The sequence below is a fragment of the Chenopodium quinoa genome, unplaced genomic scaffold (genome assembly GCF_001683475.1).
Source record: "Chenopodium quinoa cultivar QQ74 unplaced genomic scaffold, ASM168347v1, whole genome shotgun sequence".
Lineage (NCBI taxonomy): Eukaryota > Viridiplantae > Streptophyta > Magnoliopsida > Caryophyllales > Amaranthaceae > Chenopodium > Chenopodium quinoa.
The window spans coordinates 1,917,351-1,931,188 of record NW_018744693.1 but is presented as its reverse complement, the minus strand read 5'-3'; the positions used below and the strand labels follow the sequence as shown (position 1 = coordinate 1,931,188).

The following is a 13,838-nucleotide window of genomic DNA, read 5'->3' as shown; positions in this document are numbered from 1 at the left end:
AAGTATAGTGAAAATGAATCTAATAAGGTGAGTCATATACCCTAAAATGAATTAAAGTAAATGTAACCATTGATTTGTAACACTTTTGTTAGAAATTGTGATTACTATATTGAAATAGAAGGAATAGTTGAAACTATCTAGTTGTATTGCCTACAATAACAATAGTAGCACTACTCCATTAAGTTAAGTTAATAATTGTGAATTTTATAAAACTCAAGTAATTAAGACAATACTAAGTGCATGTGCAACAATGAGTTAGTTGTTTTTCCCAATCTAATTGATCACCCAAACTATTCGCGGATAATGATAATGGTTGAACAGAATGCGAATAAATGAAAAGACGAGCGATGATTATTAGGCCGGTGACAGAGACATAGTTAGCAGATAGAGTCAAGTTGAGCTCCATTCAATACACCCACAATCCATTGCTAGCCCTAATTTTGAGTTGTTCGGCCACACTTGTCACTACAAATCAATTGTCTTGAATGTGTACAAATAACAACTGATCCAACTCGTGACATAATATATCGGACATAAAATATGATTACTCTAATTTCAATGTTTATTTCCCTAGTATAGATCCCCCTATAACTACACACATGTTAGATCACAAATACAGTAAAACTATTGATGGATTGCATAGATGAGTAATATTATGAATGAAACATGTGTAAATGTTTTGTTAGATGACTTATAGTCTTTTAGTTCCACGTATCCTATAAATTTGTTTCATTGAATGATATGACCAAATCGATTGAATGATGCCTTTCCTTGTTGTGCGGTGAAATGGGAATAACATACATATATATAGGTGAATGATCATAAGACTACACGGCACAAGCCTAGCTGTTTGTACAAAACTATCAATTAACCAAATAAACATTTTTGGTAACCAATTGCCAGCTGCATTGGTACCAATGTCTTGCCAATTTTGGCAGCCAATTGAAGCCACACAACATGTTACATTTGAGTAAATAACTACTATTTGTATGACTTGGGATTTGCAACCCCTCAAAAGCCTAATTATTCCCAAACCAATGCATATAATATACTATTAGAGTATTAGCTTATTATCTTATTACCTTGATATCTTTTTCTAGTATTGGTTAAGTTATTCTATCTTGTATTAGTACTTTGTATGTTTAGTAGTTTTTTACCCCCCTCGTTTGTTATTGTAAATTTGTTCGGTTGATAAAGAATCAAGCAAGATCTCAAAATATATCAACATTTCGGATATAGTCATGTGAATTAGAAAGAAACTAAACTTTCATTTGGCTACAAAATATTATCAAACCGTCTCTCTAAAAAGGCTATTGTATGTTCTAGGCTTCAGTAGTGTGTGAGAGATTTCGCACGGTGCTACATCTACTCAACTAGTGTAGTTTATATGTAGGAATCCTCCACACTTCATTAAACTTGTCATGTATTTGTTAAATTCGTATTACCAACATATATGTCATATAATGTTGAATGCATAAGTCCTAACTTCATATAAATGAATGGCGAGGGGAAAAAAAAATTCAAGAAGACAATTATTTAAAATCTTAATTGTTAAACCCCCTACTGCTCTTCATCTAGGCTTAAGAATTAAATCCTTGTCCATGCAATGGGGAGTTGTGTGGGTGATCTTGGACCTATAGGTGGCTATTTAGACTGGACAACCCATTAGCCTTTTATGTAACATAATTTTAGTCAATGTAACTCCCTTGTCAGATAAAAGGGGAAAAATAATTACCCAAAATCATCATTTGTGTAATTTTAGCAAAGTTTGGATCGAATATCATGAAATTGTCAATTTGTCAAGTACTCGTACAACCATAGTGTACCTTTGGTGTTAATCTAAGCTAGGTTAGATGTTACCAATATGAAAGTAAGTTTTTAGTTACACATTTAAATCCACAATAAGAAGAATAATTGATGGTAATAGTACATTAAATGCTCATGTTTCTTTATTTTACTGGACTCCCAAATTTTCCAACTTAACAATGAAAGGGCCACAAAGGAGGAGGTACTTACACTACCACTGTAAATTCTTCAATTATAGCCTTAGAGCACCAACATCAATGATGTGAGGTTAAGGCTTAAGGGTATACTCCTTCATCCTTTTTCTTTCACCTCATCCACTAAGTTGACCTACCCCTTGCTCAAGTCTTCTTTGAATTACTATAATCTTGACCCAAAATCACCACTATCTATACCTTTGTTACTATATTTGCACACACCTCATCTCGATTTCTCTAATCTTTAGAATATATAAAAAATATTAATGTTATTATTACTTGATACATTCATCAATAAAATAATAAATAGATATTAAATTTCTCTATATACATTTTTAATTACTTAATACGATCATGACCTTTATTCGATTAAGTGGATCACATAATATTCGATATATTGAAAAATCAATATACTCGGCCTAAATAAAAGATTGTATACATGTTGTGCTCGAGGCTTACTCATGCACGACACGTCTTTTTGTGCTTGTGTCATGCCATATTAGCCAACGCAATACTCATACAATCCATAATTCTCTCATTTCGATAAAGCGTCCACGTGTTTCACAAACACAAACACACACTAATATACACCCCATAATCCTACGTCTCTTTTTCATGACAAATTATGCTTCAAGTCAATGTGCTAGTGTCGTCTTAATTTTAATGTAGGAAGAGCCACAAAGGGCAAATAATGTACACAAAATTTGATCTCAAACTTTATTTATTTACCAGAGTATCACCTCCTAAAAATAAAACCAATTAAAATAGTTACATATTTTCATTTCGATTCAGAATTATATTATAGGATAAAACCGACTTCTTCAGATCGAAGTAATATAGAGAAAGAAAGGGACACAAAGCCAAAACCACATTGCAAAAACAAAAGCAAGTAAAGCAACCAAAACCCACCCAAAATTACCAATATTGGTTAAATAAAACTCAAAAAGTTCCCTAGAAAAACAATGTTTAACAAAAACCACTACAAAACTTTCCAATAATTTTAAAAACCCTTGATTTCGCCCTAATTTAGCCCTGTAAAAATTTTCCCGCAAAGCTTACCTTTTCTCATCATCTACAGCCCTAATTTTCCCGGGAAAAATTAACAGCCACTCGACAAAGTTCGCAGGTGAAATCAATCTCCATTTTCTCTCTCCTCCTCTCTCTCGCTTTCTCTCTCCTCCATCTTTCTCTCTCCTCTTCACCAACTCTTCCTCACATGGTGTAGATCATCTTACCCCCATTATCGTCTTCATCTGCCCCCTCTTTTATTTTCTATATCTTCTTCTTCACGCCTCTCTCAAAAACCCCAGGAAAAAAAACCCCATTAAATCTAAATCTGCATCTTCACAAACCTTCAACAATGGCGGATGAAGATCTATCTTCATCATCTAAGCCTTATCTCATCAACCACCCTTCAAAAATTGCTCGCCCTTCTCTCTCTTTGGACAAGAAAATCGATGAGGGACCCACTACCCCATCTCAAATTATCGACCGAATGATCAATTCGAACCACTACCCTTCTCCTTCTAGAACCATCTTGAGTGATCGATTCATCCCTTCTAGAACTTCATCGAATTTCTCCCTGTTTAATTTGACGCCGTCGCCGAGTAGTAAGAATCAGCCCGATGGGGCCCGGAGTGAAGAGTCTCCTAGTGCTTATACATCGCTTCTTCGGGCCGCGCTTTTCGGGCCGGATTCTGGGTCGTTCTTCCCTGGTACGCCGGATAAAGGACCGCCTAATCGGAACATTTTTCGGTTTAAGACCGAGACGAAGCGGCCATTGCCGTCGTTGATGCCTTTCGGGCCCGATGATTCGATCCCCGGTGTTAGTTATAGCCCGGTTAAAACGCCCCGGAAAGTACCAAGGTCGCCTTATAAGGTATAATTTTGATTTTAATTGGGTTGTAATTTTGGTATTTAGTGCTGCATTGACTTAAATATTGGATTTTGATAGTGGGGGTTTTGGGGGTATGGGTTAATTTTGTCCAACTGTGTGGGATTTGTTACTTTTATGGAATGTGATTATCATGTGTTAATGGGTGTTTAAGGTTATGGTATTATTGTAACTGTTGTTTGTTTTAGGTTATTGGGTTGACTTGGATTTATTGTGATTAATGTGGATGAAATTTTGATTCTTTGGGTTTGGGATCTTTTGTCCGATTGGTTGCCGCGATGGTGATTTAGGGTTTGATTTGATTGGTTTTCAAGAATTGGGTATTGATGATTTGATTGGATTTTGATTTGTTGGATTGGTGGTTTTGTAGGGTTTATGCTTTAGCGATTGTCTGTATAATGTTGGATCTTGATGGTGTGTTTTTGTGGTAGGTACTGGATGCACCGGCATTGCAGGACGATTTTTATTTGAATTTGGTAGATTGGTCTTCACATAATGTGCTTGCTGTTGGATTAGGAAATTGCGTTTACTTGTGGAATGCTTGCAGTAGCAAGGTAAGCGCTTGAAATCCATTTATTGTGTGCATTTTATTGTTTTGTTTGCTGATCATAGGCAATGCTCCTAATTTGGTTATGTAGTCTTAATTAGGGTTCTTGGTTGAGTTTTGCGTATGTATACAGTCATTTCTTGAATGCTTTACTTGTATGGAGGGTTCTGATGATATTAATGTGTATGAGCAGGTGACTAAGTTATGTGACTTGGGGGTTGATGACAGCGTTTGTTCTGTTGGATGGGCTCAGCGGGGGACACATCTAGCTGTTGGTACAAACAACGGCAAAGTTCAAGTAATTAATGCTTGTTTAACTGAATGAATACTTTTTTTGCTGAAAATATTTAGGTCAGACGTTGAGATTGATAGATTGCTTTATATGACGAATCAGTAGAACTAATATATGGCAATGTGGTTTTGCAACAGATTTGGGATGCCTCTCGGTGCAAAAGGATCAGAACTATGGAAGGCCATCGGTTCCGCGTGGGTGCACTAGCATGGAGTTCTTCTGTGTTGTCTTCAGGCAGCCGAGATAAGAATATTTTTCAAAGAGATATACGTGCTCAGGATGATTATGTCAGTAAATTAACTGGACACAAGTCAGAGGTTTGTAGTAACTGTTTTTCAGCCAAATTATCCTGATTTTGTTGCTTTTATTGAAATATCATTCCTTATGAGGGTGTGACTTTCTTGTCATTAAATACTTTACTGAATATTCTCCTTCTGTTCCTGTGTTGAACTGATAAAATCTATTCATTGATTTAGGTTTGTGGGCTTAAGTGGTCGTATGATAATCGTGAGCTAGCATCAGGCGGGAATGACAATAGAGTAAGTTAACCTAGTTATATGTTGGGTGGAAATAATGCTGGAAGTTCCTAGTCGAGTTACTCATATAATGTTTGCTTTTTTCAGCTTTTCGTATGGAACCAACATTCAACTCAACCCGTATTAAAGTATTCTGAGCATACAGCGGCAGTTAAAGCAATTGCTTGGTCTCCCCATCTTCATGGGCTTCTTGCATCTGGTGGTGGTACTGCTGATAGATGCATTCGTTTTTGGAACACAACCACTAATTCACAGTTGGGGTGCATGGACACTGGTAGTCAGGTTAGTTTTATGCAATTATGATGTATACTTGTATTTCTGCTGGTTATGCCTTTCTACCTTTTAAATTATTTCTTGAAATTTTTCACTTTTTAAGATTACAATTGAAGGATTTTAATTAGTTGAAAGTTTCTCAAGGGTAAACAGTCTATTGTGGTAATAAGCACACTCTATGCCAAATTTGGGCAACCATTGTATTATGGTGAAAATGGCTAAAACTAAATGTACAAGTGAAAAGGTGAATGTATAAGTTTTTGCAGCGATCAATTTCTTTCCCAACAGTTGACTTTAATTGTCACTAATAATTAATGCTTGGAGCTTTTTTTATGGAAAACCTTGTAAGGATCTTCGTTGCATAGACAACTTTGTGTGCTTTTATATGGAGGGAACTATTTTAGAGTGGAGTGGGTGGTGGCTATTGGGTTATGGAGTTTGAATGACACTGCAATATGCATCCTACATTTTTAGTGACCTAATTTGTTGACATATTGAGCAATCGAAACTAGATTTCCTTAGTTTCCTTAATGTTTTTTATTGGGATAGATGCTTTTCATAATGATTAGATGGAACATGTAAAAGCTTCCAGTAATGTAATTTCTTATGTCATTGCATGTACCTAGAATATTTAATTGGAAGCTATAGATTGCAAGCGTAAGGTTCTCTCTTTGATGGATTTCCTATTATGAAGAATTGAAGATGGAGAAAGATTGCCATTGAAATGTTTTGAATAGTTGCAGCTTTCCAAAATGCTAATGTTTTAGTATTAAGCTACACAATATGATGGAAAGAGCAAAAAATATATGTAAATGTGATAAGGGAGATATATGACTTGTAGCAAATAACTAAAGAATGAAAGGGATGTATTAGCAGCGAACTGTTTCTTTTGCCAACCCTTCAAGATTAGTTGGGCAAACTTATTGAACTAATAGCTTTTTTCCAGTTGTCGTGGATAATTAGGCTGTTTTAGGAGTGCCAGAGTTTTGCACTTGCTAGATTAGAGTGCTTAAGATTTGAAATTCATTTCAATTCCCCAAAAATTAGTGGCATAAACTATAAAAACCTAAATGGAAATGGCATGATGTAGCTGTATATTGTGTGAAGTTTAATTCTTGGATTCTTAAGACTAGGCATGAGAACATTATGGACATAGATGCTGGCTTGTTGTAGAAAATTGTTAGAACAGTCTGTATAGATTCTGTGCATACTTTTGTGTGGAGGCATGTTCTTTTCAATGGAGAGGGGTTGCCAGGGTGGAGAAGGTAGTGGCTATTTGTGTGTATACTGCAGAGTTTTTTCCTATATATGATTGACTTAATGTCTTAATTAGCTGCCAATAATGAGCAATTAAAATTTTAAAACCAGGTCCCGTCCCTGTAGTACCTTGTTAGAAGAAGACTGCAAGAATGGATGCTTTTTGCCTCGCTAATTTTTAGAAGGAACACATAATATTTGCCGTCATGGAGTTTATGTAATACCTTATTGCCTCGTGTCATGTACTGAGGTCATATATTTCTCTAAATGGAAGATGTAGACTGCAATTAAAGTTAATCTAATGCCTTTATAAATGAAGAATTTTAAAAGGTTCAAATCAAATAATATTCCTTTTGTTCCTAAAGAAAAATTCTCGCATTTGGATTTTTCACATAGATGAAGCATAGTGGAAAGAGGAAACTTAAGAAAACTTGTGGGGATGGAGTTACATAAAGTTAAAGAATCAGTTATGATGGAGAGTGATAAATATTGCTTTAAATAGAAATGTAAATTTCTTTTTGGACATCCATATGAGAAATAAATGAAATTTTCTTGGTAAAGGAGAATGTTAAGTCGAAGGATCGAGAACATTTATTTCCATTTGAATCATCCAACACCAAGTACTTGTTATATTGATGTATTAACATGTACTATTAGTATTACTAGATGCTTAAGGTTATGTATTTATTTACTTGTATTTGTTATGTTAAAAATTGTTAATTTTCCTTTAATTAATGTATGGAAAATTAATCATGCTCTTTTTAGGAAGTTATTTATATAACTTTGTAGTTAAGGCCATGTCTTAAAATATCCTTTTCATTTTAGCCAATAATTTGGATGAAAAATTAAGGGTGTTATTAAAAAAAAGGTTAAGTTAGCACAGCCTAGTTTTAAGAGAACTAAGATTTTTTTTTTTTTTATTTTCACTTATTAAATGTTGTGCTTCCTATCAATCCTATGCAATTTACTACGTAGAAATTTGAATAATGAATGGGATTTTCCTTAGATAAACTATCCCTTATACTCTATAGCTAAGTGGAAAAAGATTTATATCGGATGGAAGTTTCATTGCTCATAAAATTTCTAGGTTTTATTACCATGAATCTCTCCATTGTATCTCCTCTTCATTGTCTTCTTTACTATTGTACATTCCTTTCCTCTTTCCTCATCACTATCATTCTCCACACTATCATCTTCACCACCCCTATCCTATCCCCTCATCTTTATCATGCCCTTGGTTAGCACTTCTCACTACCTCTTATTAGAGCTCCATTCTTTTTCCTATGTGATCTACCCTGTAAACAATTTAATGCCATTACATTAAATATTCATTTTTTTCCCTCCATCGCTTCGTCTAGGGACTAAACGGTAAAGAAAGAGTAAAGAAGAGTGAGGGGGAGAACTCTAGAAGAGGGAAAATGGAAACACTCTAAGATTTTTAATAACCTTATTCAAAATATTCTTTCAAACTAACATTATTTCAGTAACAAGGGGAAGGCAGAAGAGAAGTGAGGTCTGAGAGAGTAAGTAGAGCATCTTTGGCAACAATTAAGCATTAAAGACAAGAAAATAAGAACGGAAGAGTAATTAGAAGAGGTGATGGCTCAAAATCGTGAAACTTGAATTCAAATCTTGTATGGTTGTACCTCTTTGCCCAATATTATATTGGTTTTCTCCTCTTGATTGTGAATTGGGCGGAAGAGACAGTTGGATGGTAGTGATTGTCAGAGGGGGTTTTGGTGGTGGTGATACACCATAATAAAAATTATGCTCAGGGCACATACTCCATACATTATCTTTGGCAAAAAACATGCCAAAATGTAAATGTGCTATAGACAAGTGTGTAGATGGTTACAATGCTTTCAATTTGCCTTTTCAGGTAGGATCGCAATTACTGTTCTCATGATCAATTAATTCTTTCAATAATACCCACAGTGCTCACATGATTGAATGATCCTTAATTAGTTAACTGTATTGTGCTACTGTGTGTAGTTTCTGTTTATTTAACTTCTATATTTTTTTTTCCCATCTCTTTAATTTTATTTTTATTTTCATTGCAGGTTTGCAACCTTGTGTGGTCTAAAAACGTTAATGAACTTGTCAGCACCCATGGATACTCTCAAAATCAAATTGTTGTTTGGAGATATCCTAGCATGTCAAAGGTAATATTTTAGTCTGTTCATTGCAGTATCACCTGAATTTTGTCTGTGCCTGACTTTTTTTCCTTGTTCTGCAGCTGGCAACTCTAACAGGACATACTTACAGAGTCCTCTACCTTGCAATTTCACCAGATGGGCAGGTGATTATAGATATTTCTAATTCTAGTTGTAATTTAACTCCCTTTTTGTTTAGAGGTGTTGATTTTAAGCCTATGCTTTTTAATTTACTTTGTGATGTAATCTGTGTAATGAGTAATCCGTACAGTACTTTCTTCAATATTATGCCTAACTTTAGAATCTTTGATAATGGCTTCTACTTTCAGACCATCGTAACTGGGGCAGGCGATGAAACACTGAAATTTTGGAATGTCTTCCCTTCTTCGAAGTCTCAGGTTAGTTTTCTTCTCCATGCTATATGCATGAGGATCTATTGTCTTCAATATCAGTAGAAACTGCAGTGATTCTTCTTTCTGATATGATCAGATTTGATTAGATTATACAATTTGTTCTTCCTCACTTGCATTGGGTTGATAACAATATGCATGTGCACACCCTAGAAAATTGTTAGGCTAAATCAATTTTTGGAAAATGCTACCCATAGAAGCTTTTATTTTATTTTATTTTATTTAAGTAATAAATAAAAACAGAAGTAAATAAAGGGAAGAGTGATAATATGTCCTCATTGGGCTCTCCCATCCTCTATTGAAAATGGATGGAGTCCAGCTCATGTATCATGAAATTGAATGTGGGTAAAGTCCATTAAAATATGGCTAATCCTTATCATTTTACATTTCCATCTGAATTCTTTGTTGTGGGAGGAGAATCTCGGCTTTTTTTCCTGGGGGGTGGGAGGGGTAGGTTTGGTGATGTTTTCTTTCTTTTAGAATAGGGGTTTCCATGGTCAAATTCTACTACCATGGCTCAGATTTGGAGTGATGGGGGGGTGGAATTTGATCATCAATTCCCTGAATTAGTGGTGAAATAAATCTTACAATAGATACACGGGTGGTTTTGGTGGGTGAATTCTGACTTTCTGAGGCCCTGATGGCCGAGAATGATTTAGTGTTTGTGGAACAGCTCGCCAGAATAGGGTTCTGTTTGGGGTTATTTCCTTACAGTACATCACATGGGTGGTGATGGTGTATGGGATATTTTATTTTTGGAGGTTATAGATGAGCCATTATTATATGAATTATATCAGTGCCATTTGATAGTATTTTATTTTGTATGATGGTATGCAAGGTTGTATTGGTAGTGACTAGTGAGTGATGGTTTGGGCATGTTGATAGCGGGGGCTGTAGAGTGCATGGTGAGAGTTAGGGGGTGGGAGTTTTTTTTGAGGTACTGAGCAGGGGTTTTTCCCCTTATTACATGATCTGCGCCTGTATCAATGCTCTTTTGTGGATTCCCAACTGTTAATGCCAGCGTCTTGCTCATCTTTTCTGTAATTAGGCTTCCCTCAAACCTAAGTCCCTCTACATCTCCCTCTCCCTTCTCTCCGTATTGTTTGGGAAGGTGGCACGTGGACTTACCATGCTACACCGTGTCTCATGAGCTATTACACCTTCTCTTGTTGCAAATGTGTTAGAAATACTTAATACATTGTTGTTTCTACTACTGTTGACTGTTGCAATGCGTTAATGACACCTTATTATGCATGCAGAACACTGACAGTGAGCTCGGATTTTTATCTCTTGGAAGAGCTCAAATACGGTGACATCTACAACTTATAATCCTATTTATTGTAGAAAGCTTATACAATTGAGCAACAAGAGATTGCTCGTCTCTTGGAGGTTCCAGAAAAGGCTGTGGGGAAAAATTGAAAAACGATAGCGATTTGTCTTCCTCAGGCAAGCCCTACAAGTTTTGGTCTACTGGTGCCCGGATTAGCTCACTTGTTCGAGTAATTGGGGAGCCCCAACAATTTTGTCACTAGAGTTGATGGAAATTGCTACTAATATTTTTGTCTGAATACATGTATAGAGTGGGAGTTGTTCTCCTGTTATAATATATCCGTAGGGGCCCCAAAGATGATCAATCTTGTAAATAAGATAGTTGTCACATTACTATCATTTCTTATAGAGAGCATTTTCTGTTCACATTTTGCAATACCCCCTCCCCCCTTTCTCTTTCTCCCCCTTTTTTATTTTCCGTTTTTTCAAAGCTCTTTACGGAGTATTATACTCCCTCCGTTTTTAAATACTTGTTATTTTCTTCATGTACAAAGTTTTAGGAGAAAATGGAAAAAGTAATAAAATATGGAGGTAGTGGGGTGGAAGGAAGGATAAAAAATTGTAAAAAGCAAAAGTAGTTGAGAGAATTGGAGGATGGAGAATATGAAATTAACAAAATACTCGTATGATTTATGCTGGGTTTGCTAGGTGAGAGAAATAAATTAAATATTGTAAAAGATTATCAAATAAGAAAATGGAGTATTTATTAAAAACGGCTGAAAAAGGAAAATGAAGTGTATTTAAAAATGGAGGGAGTAGTGGTGAAGGTGAAGTTTGAATCAATGATATTTAACCAACTCGAATGGAATATTACTTCGTCCATTTCTAACTAAAATCTAGGTTAGAGACAGAATGAAAAAAGTTCAATAAATTCAGACAATTAGACCAAATCAAACCAGAATAGAATAAATCAAAACAGACCATATCAGACAACTAGACCAAATCAAACCAAAATGGAATAAATCAAAGTAGACAATATCAGACGTAGAATACTTTATTTCAGGTGAAAAGAACAAACTCTAAAACAGAATAAATCAAAGCAGACCACATCAGACAACTAAACATTAAACTATAATAGAATAGATTAAAGTAAACCATGTCAGACGTGGAACACTTTATTTCAAACAAAAAGAACAAAGCCTAAAATAGAATAAATTGTAAAACAGACCATATCAGACGTAGAACACTTTATGTCAGATGAAAAAGACAAAGTCTAGATACGAACGGTTTTGTCCCTTTTTTTTTTTTTTTTTTTGGCCATGTTACTCAGTAACTATTTGCTTAGGATGCTTAATCCCTTAATTAACTTGTGCAGATTTGTACATGTCTCTGAACAAAATCAGCGTAGCAGAATACGAACCTTGCACTCGCAGAGTCGCAGAAATGCAGCAGTGTGCAATTAGACAGCCAAGCAAGCATGTGATTAAGTATACTAAATATTAAATTTGGAACCATATTAGCGGCCTTGTGGCTGATCGTGTAATATACAAGTACAAAATTAAAGGCTGACTCTTACAAGTAGAGTCTTTCTAGATTCTAGCAGCCTGTGTGTGTATGACTGTATGTCACCCTTTAGCGCGCATATCACTCGCGTCTACAGTCTACTGCAAAGGAGCTGCTGCTGTAACTGCTGTGTTTCAGGATAAGACGAAATTAATGTAAGGCCAAGTTATGCTTAAACAATAACACTTCTTGTCTTGATATTTCTTTGTGCTTTTGAACAATCTTTATTTCCCGCCCAAACTTATTATGTACGGAGTACGGAAAATATCTTTGTTTCATAACGTTCTTAACATCTATTAACTATAACTAGGGGTCGACTAACACTTTAATAAACTAATCCTAGTACGTATTTAATCCTTAAACCTTAGCAATTAACATAAAGAAGAATTTTACAAATTATTTTAAAAAATTAAGAAAATAAAATAGAATTACTGATTGAGTAGTGAAACAAATCAACGATGACGAAGCTCTCCGTAATTGGGATTTGAAAAAATATTAAAAAAACTAGTCTTGTTAGTTAGGAGGCTTGATCCTAGGACCTTAAACACCAATCAATGAGATTCAAACCACTATAGCAAGCCTTTAATATATGCAAATGAGTAACAGGAATATTATTTATTCTAAATATTTATAGGGGCTAGAGTTAAAATAATAAACCACAAAATTGGGCCATGGGGGGCCGGGCCTCCACCCGCCCCCCATGTAGCTTTGCCCTTGCTGACATCATCCTCTCCTCAAAATGTATACATGTTGCTCTCTCATAAAAAAAATTCCCGCCTAATGCAATTAAGATGTCATTTATTTTTCTTAGTTTTCTTTTAGAAATTGGTTAATTTTAATCATTTTCATTTCAATCTTTTAACTGTGTCAATAAATAAATAATTTTTTTTTTTTGGTTGGAAACTTGGAATAAACAAATTGATATTGAGCTAAAACATTTTAGGTAACTACAACTTTTTTATCATTTTTTTTTAAAGGTTTCACTGTTATTTGTGTGTGTTTTACTAAGGATTGTGCAAGCAACCTAGCTATGAAGTCATGTCCAAATAATATGAATGTTTGTTATACCAAAATGAACTAATTAATAAGTATGCATATGGTTTGGTTAGATCAGATTGACTTTTAATTTTATATTTTGTTACTTAGTAATTTATAATGAATGATATATTTTTATGATCTAATTTATAAATATGTACGCTACGGGGAAATAAATTACAGATTCAATTTATTTCATTTTCTAATAATTTTTTAAATCCGTGTATCTCACGAGTCTAATTTAGTATTGTACTATTTTTCTTGCATTCATCCACCTTTTTATGCTATCTTTCTTATTTTATCCACTTTTTTATGTACCTTCTCTTTTTTTTCTTTTTTTTTCTTTTTATTTTTTTTGAAAATTTTCTCATTTATTTTAATCCTTGTGCAAAAACAATAAATGTCAAATATTAAGAACATTATATTAGCAAAATAACAAATGTAGTATTACTACATAAAGTAAATGATTATATTTTAAAAAAAAAAAGTCACTTCAATATTTTAACAAATACAACTTAACTATTTAAAACTTTGTGTTAGTCATAATGTTATAATTAAAAAATAAATAAAAAAAAGTGAATTTTTTAATTCAAAAAACAAAAAACTCCT

General features: G+C 34.4%; 1 protein-coding gene across 1 annotated transcript; it reads left to right on the top strand.

The window, feature by feature from the left end:
- The first annotated feature begins 2,857 nt into the window (after positions 1–2,857).
- On the top strand, positions 2,858–11,057 carry LOC110702531 (protein FIZZY-RELATED 2-like). The gene is made up of 10 exons (XM_021880252.1): positions 2,858–3,879; positions 4,326–4,448; positions 4,635–4,739; positions 4,871–5,050; positions 5,210–5,272; positions 5,357–5,551; positions 8,860–8,961; positions 9,036–9,098; positions 9,282–9,350; positions 10,622–11,057. The coding sequence occupies exons 1-10, from the start codon at positions 3,361–3,363 to the stop codon at positions 10,673–10,675; spliced, it is 1,473 nt and encodes a 490-aa protein (XP_021735944.1). The 5' UTR covers positions 2,858–3,360; the 3' UTR covers positions 10,676–11,057.
- The last annotated feature ends 2,781 nt before the right edge of the window (positions 11,058–13,838 follow it).

Bases quoted from the DNA above. Each gene is read 5' to 3' on its own strand.
- LOC110702531 (XM_021880252.1), top strand. From the start codon at position 3,361: ATGGCGGATGAAGATCTATCTTCATCATCTAAGCCTTATCTCATCAAC. The intron at 4,740-4,870 runs GTAATTAATGCT...GTTTTGCAACAG, and splicing joins CAAACAACGGCAAAGTTCAA to ATTTGGGATGCCTCTCGGTG. The intron at 5,273-5,356 runs GTAAGTTAACCT...TGCTTTTTTCAG, and splicing joins CAGGCGGGAATGACAATAGA to CTTTTCGTATGGAACCAACA.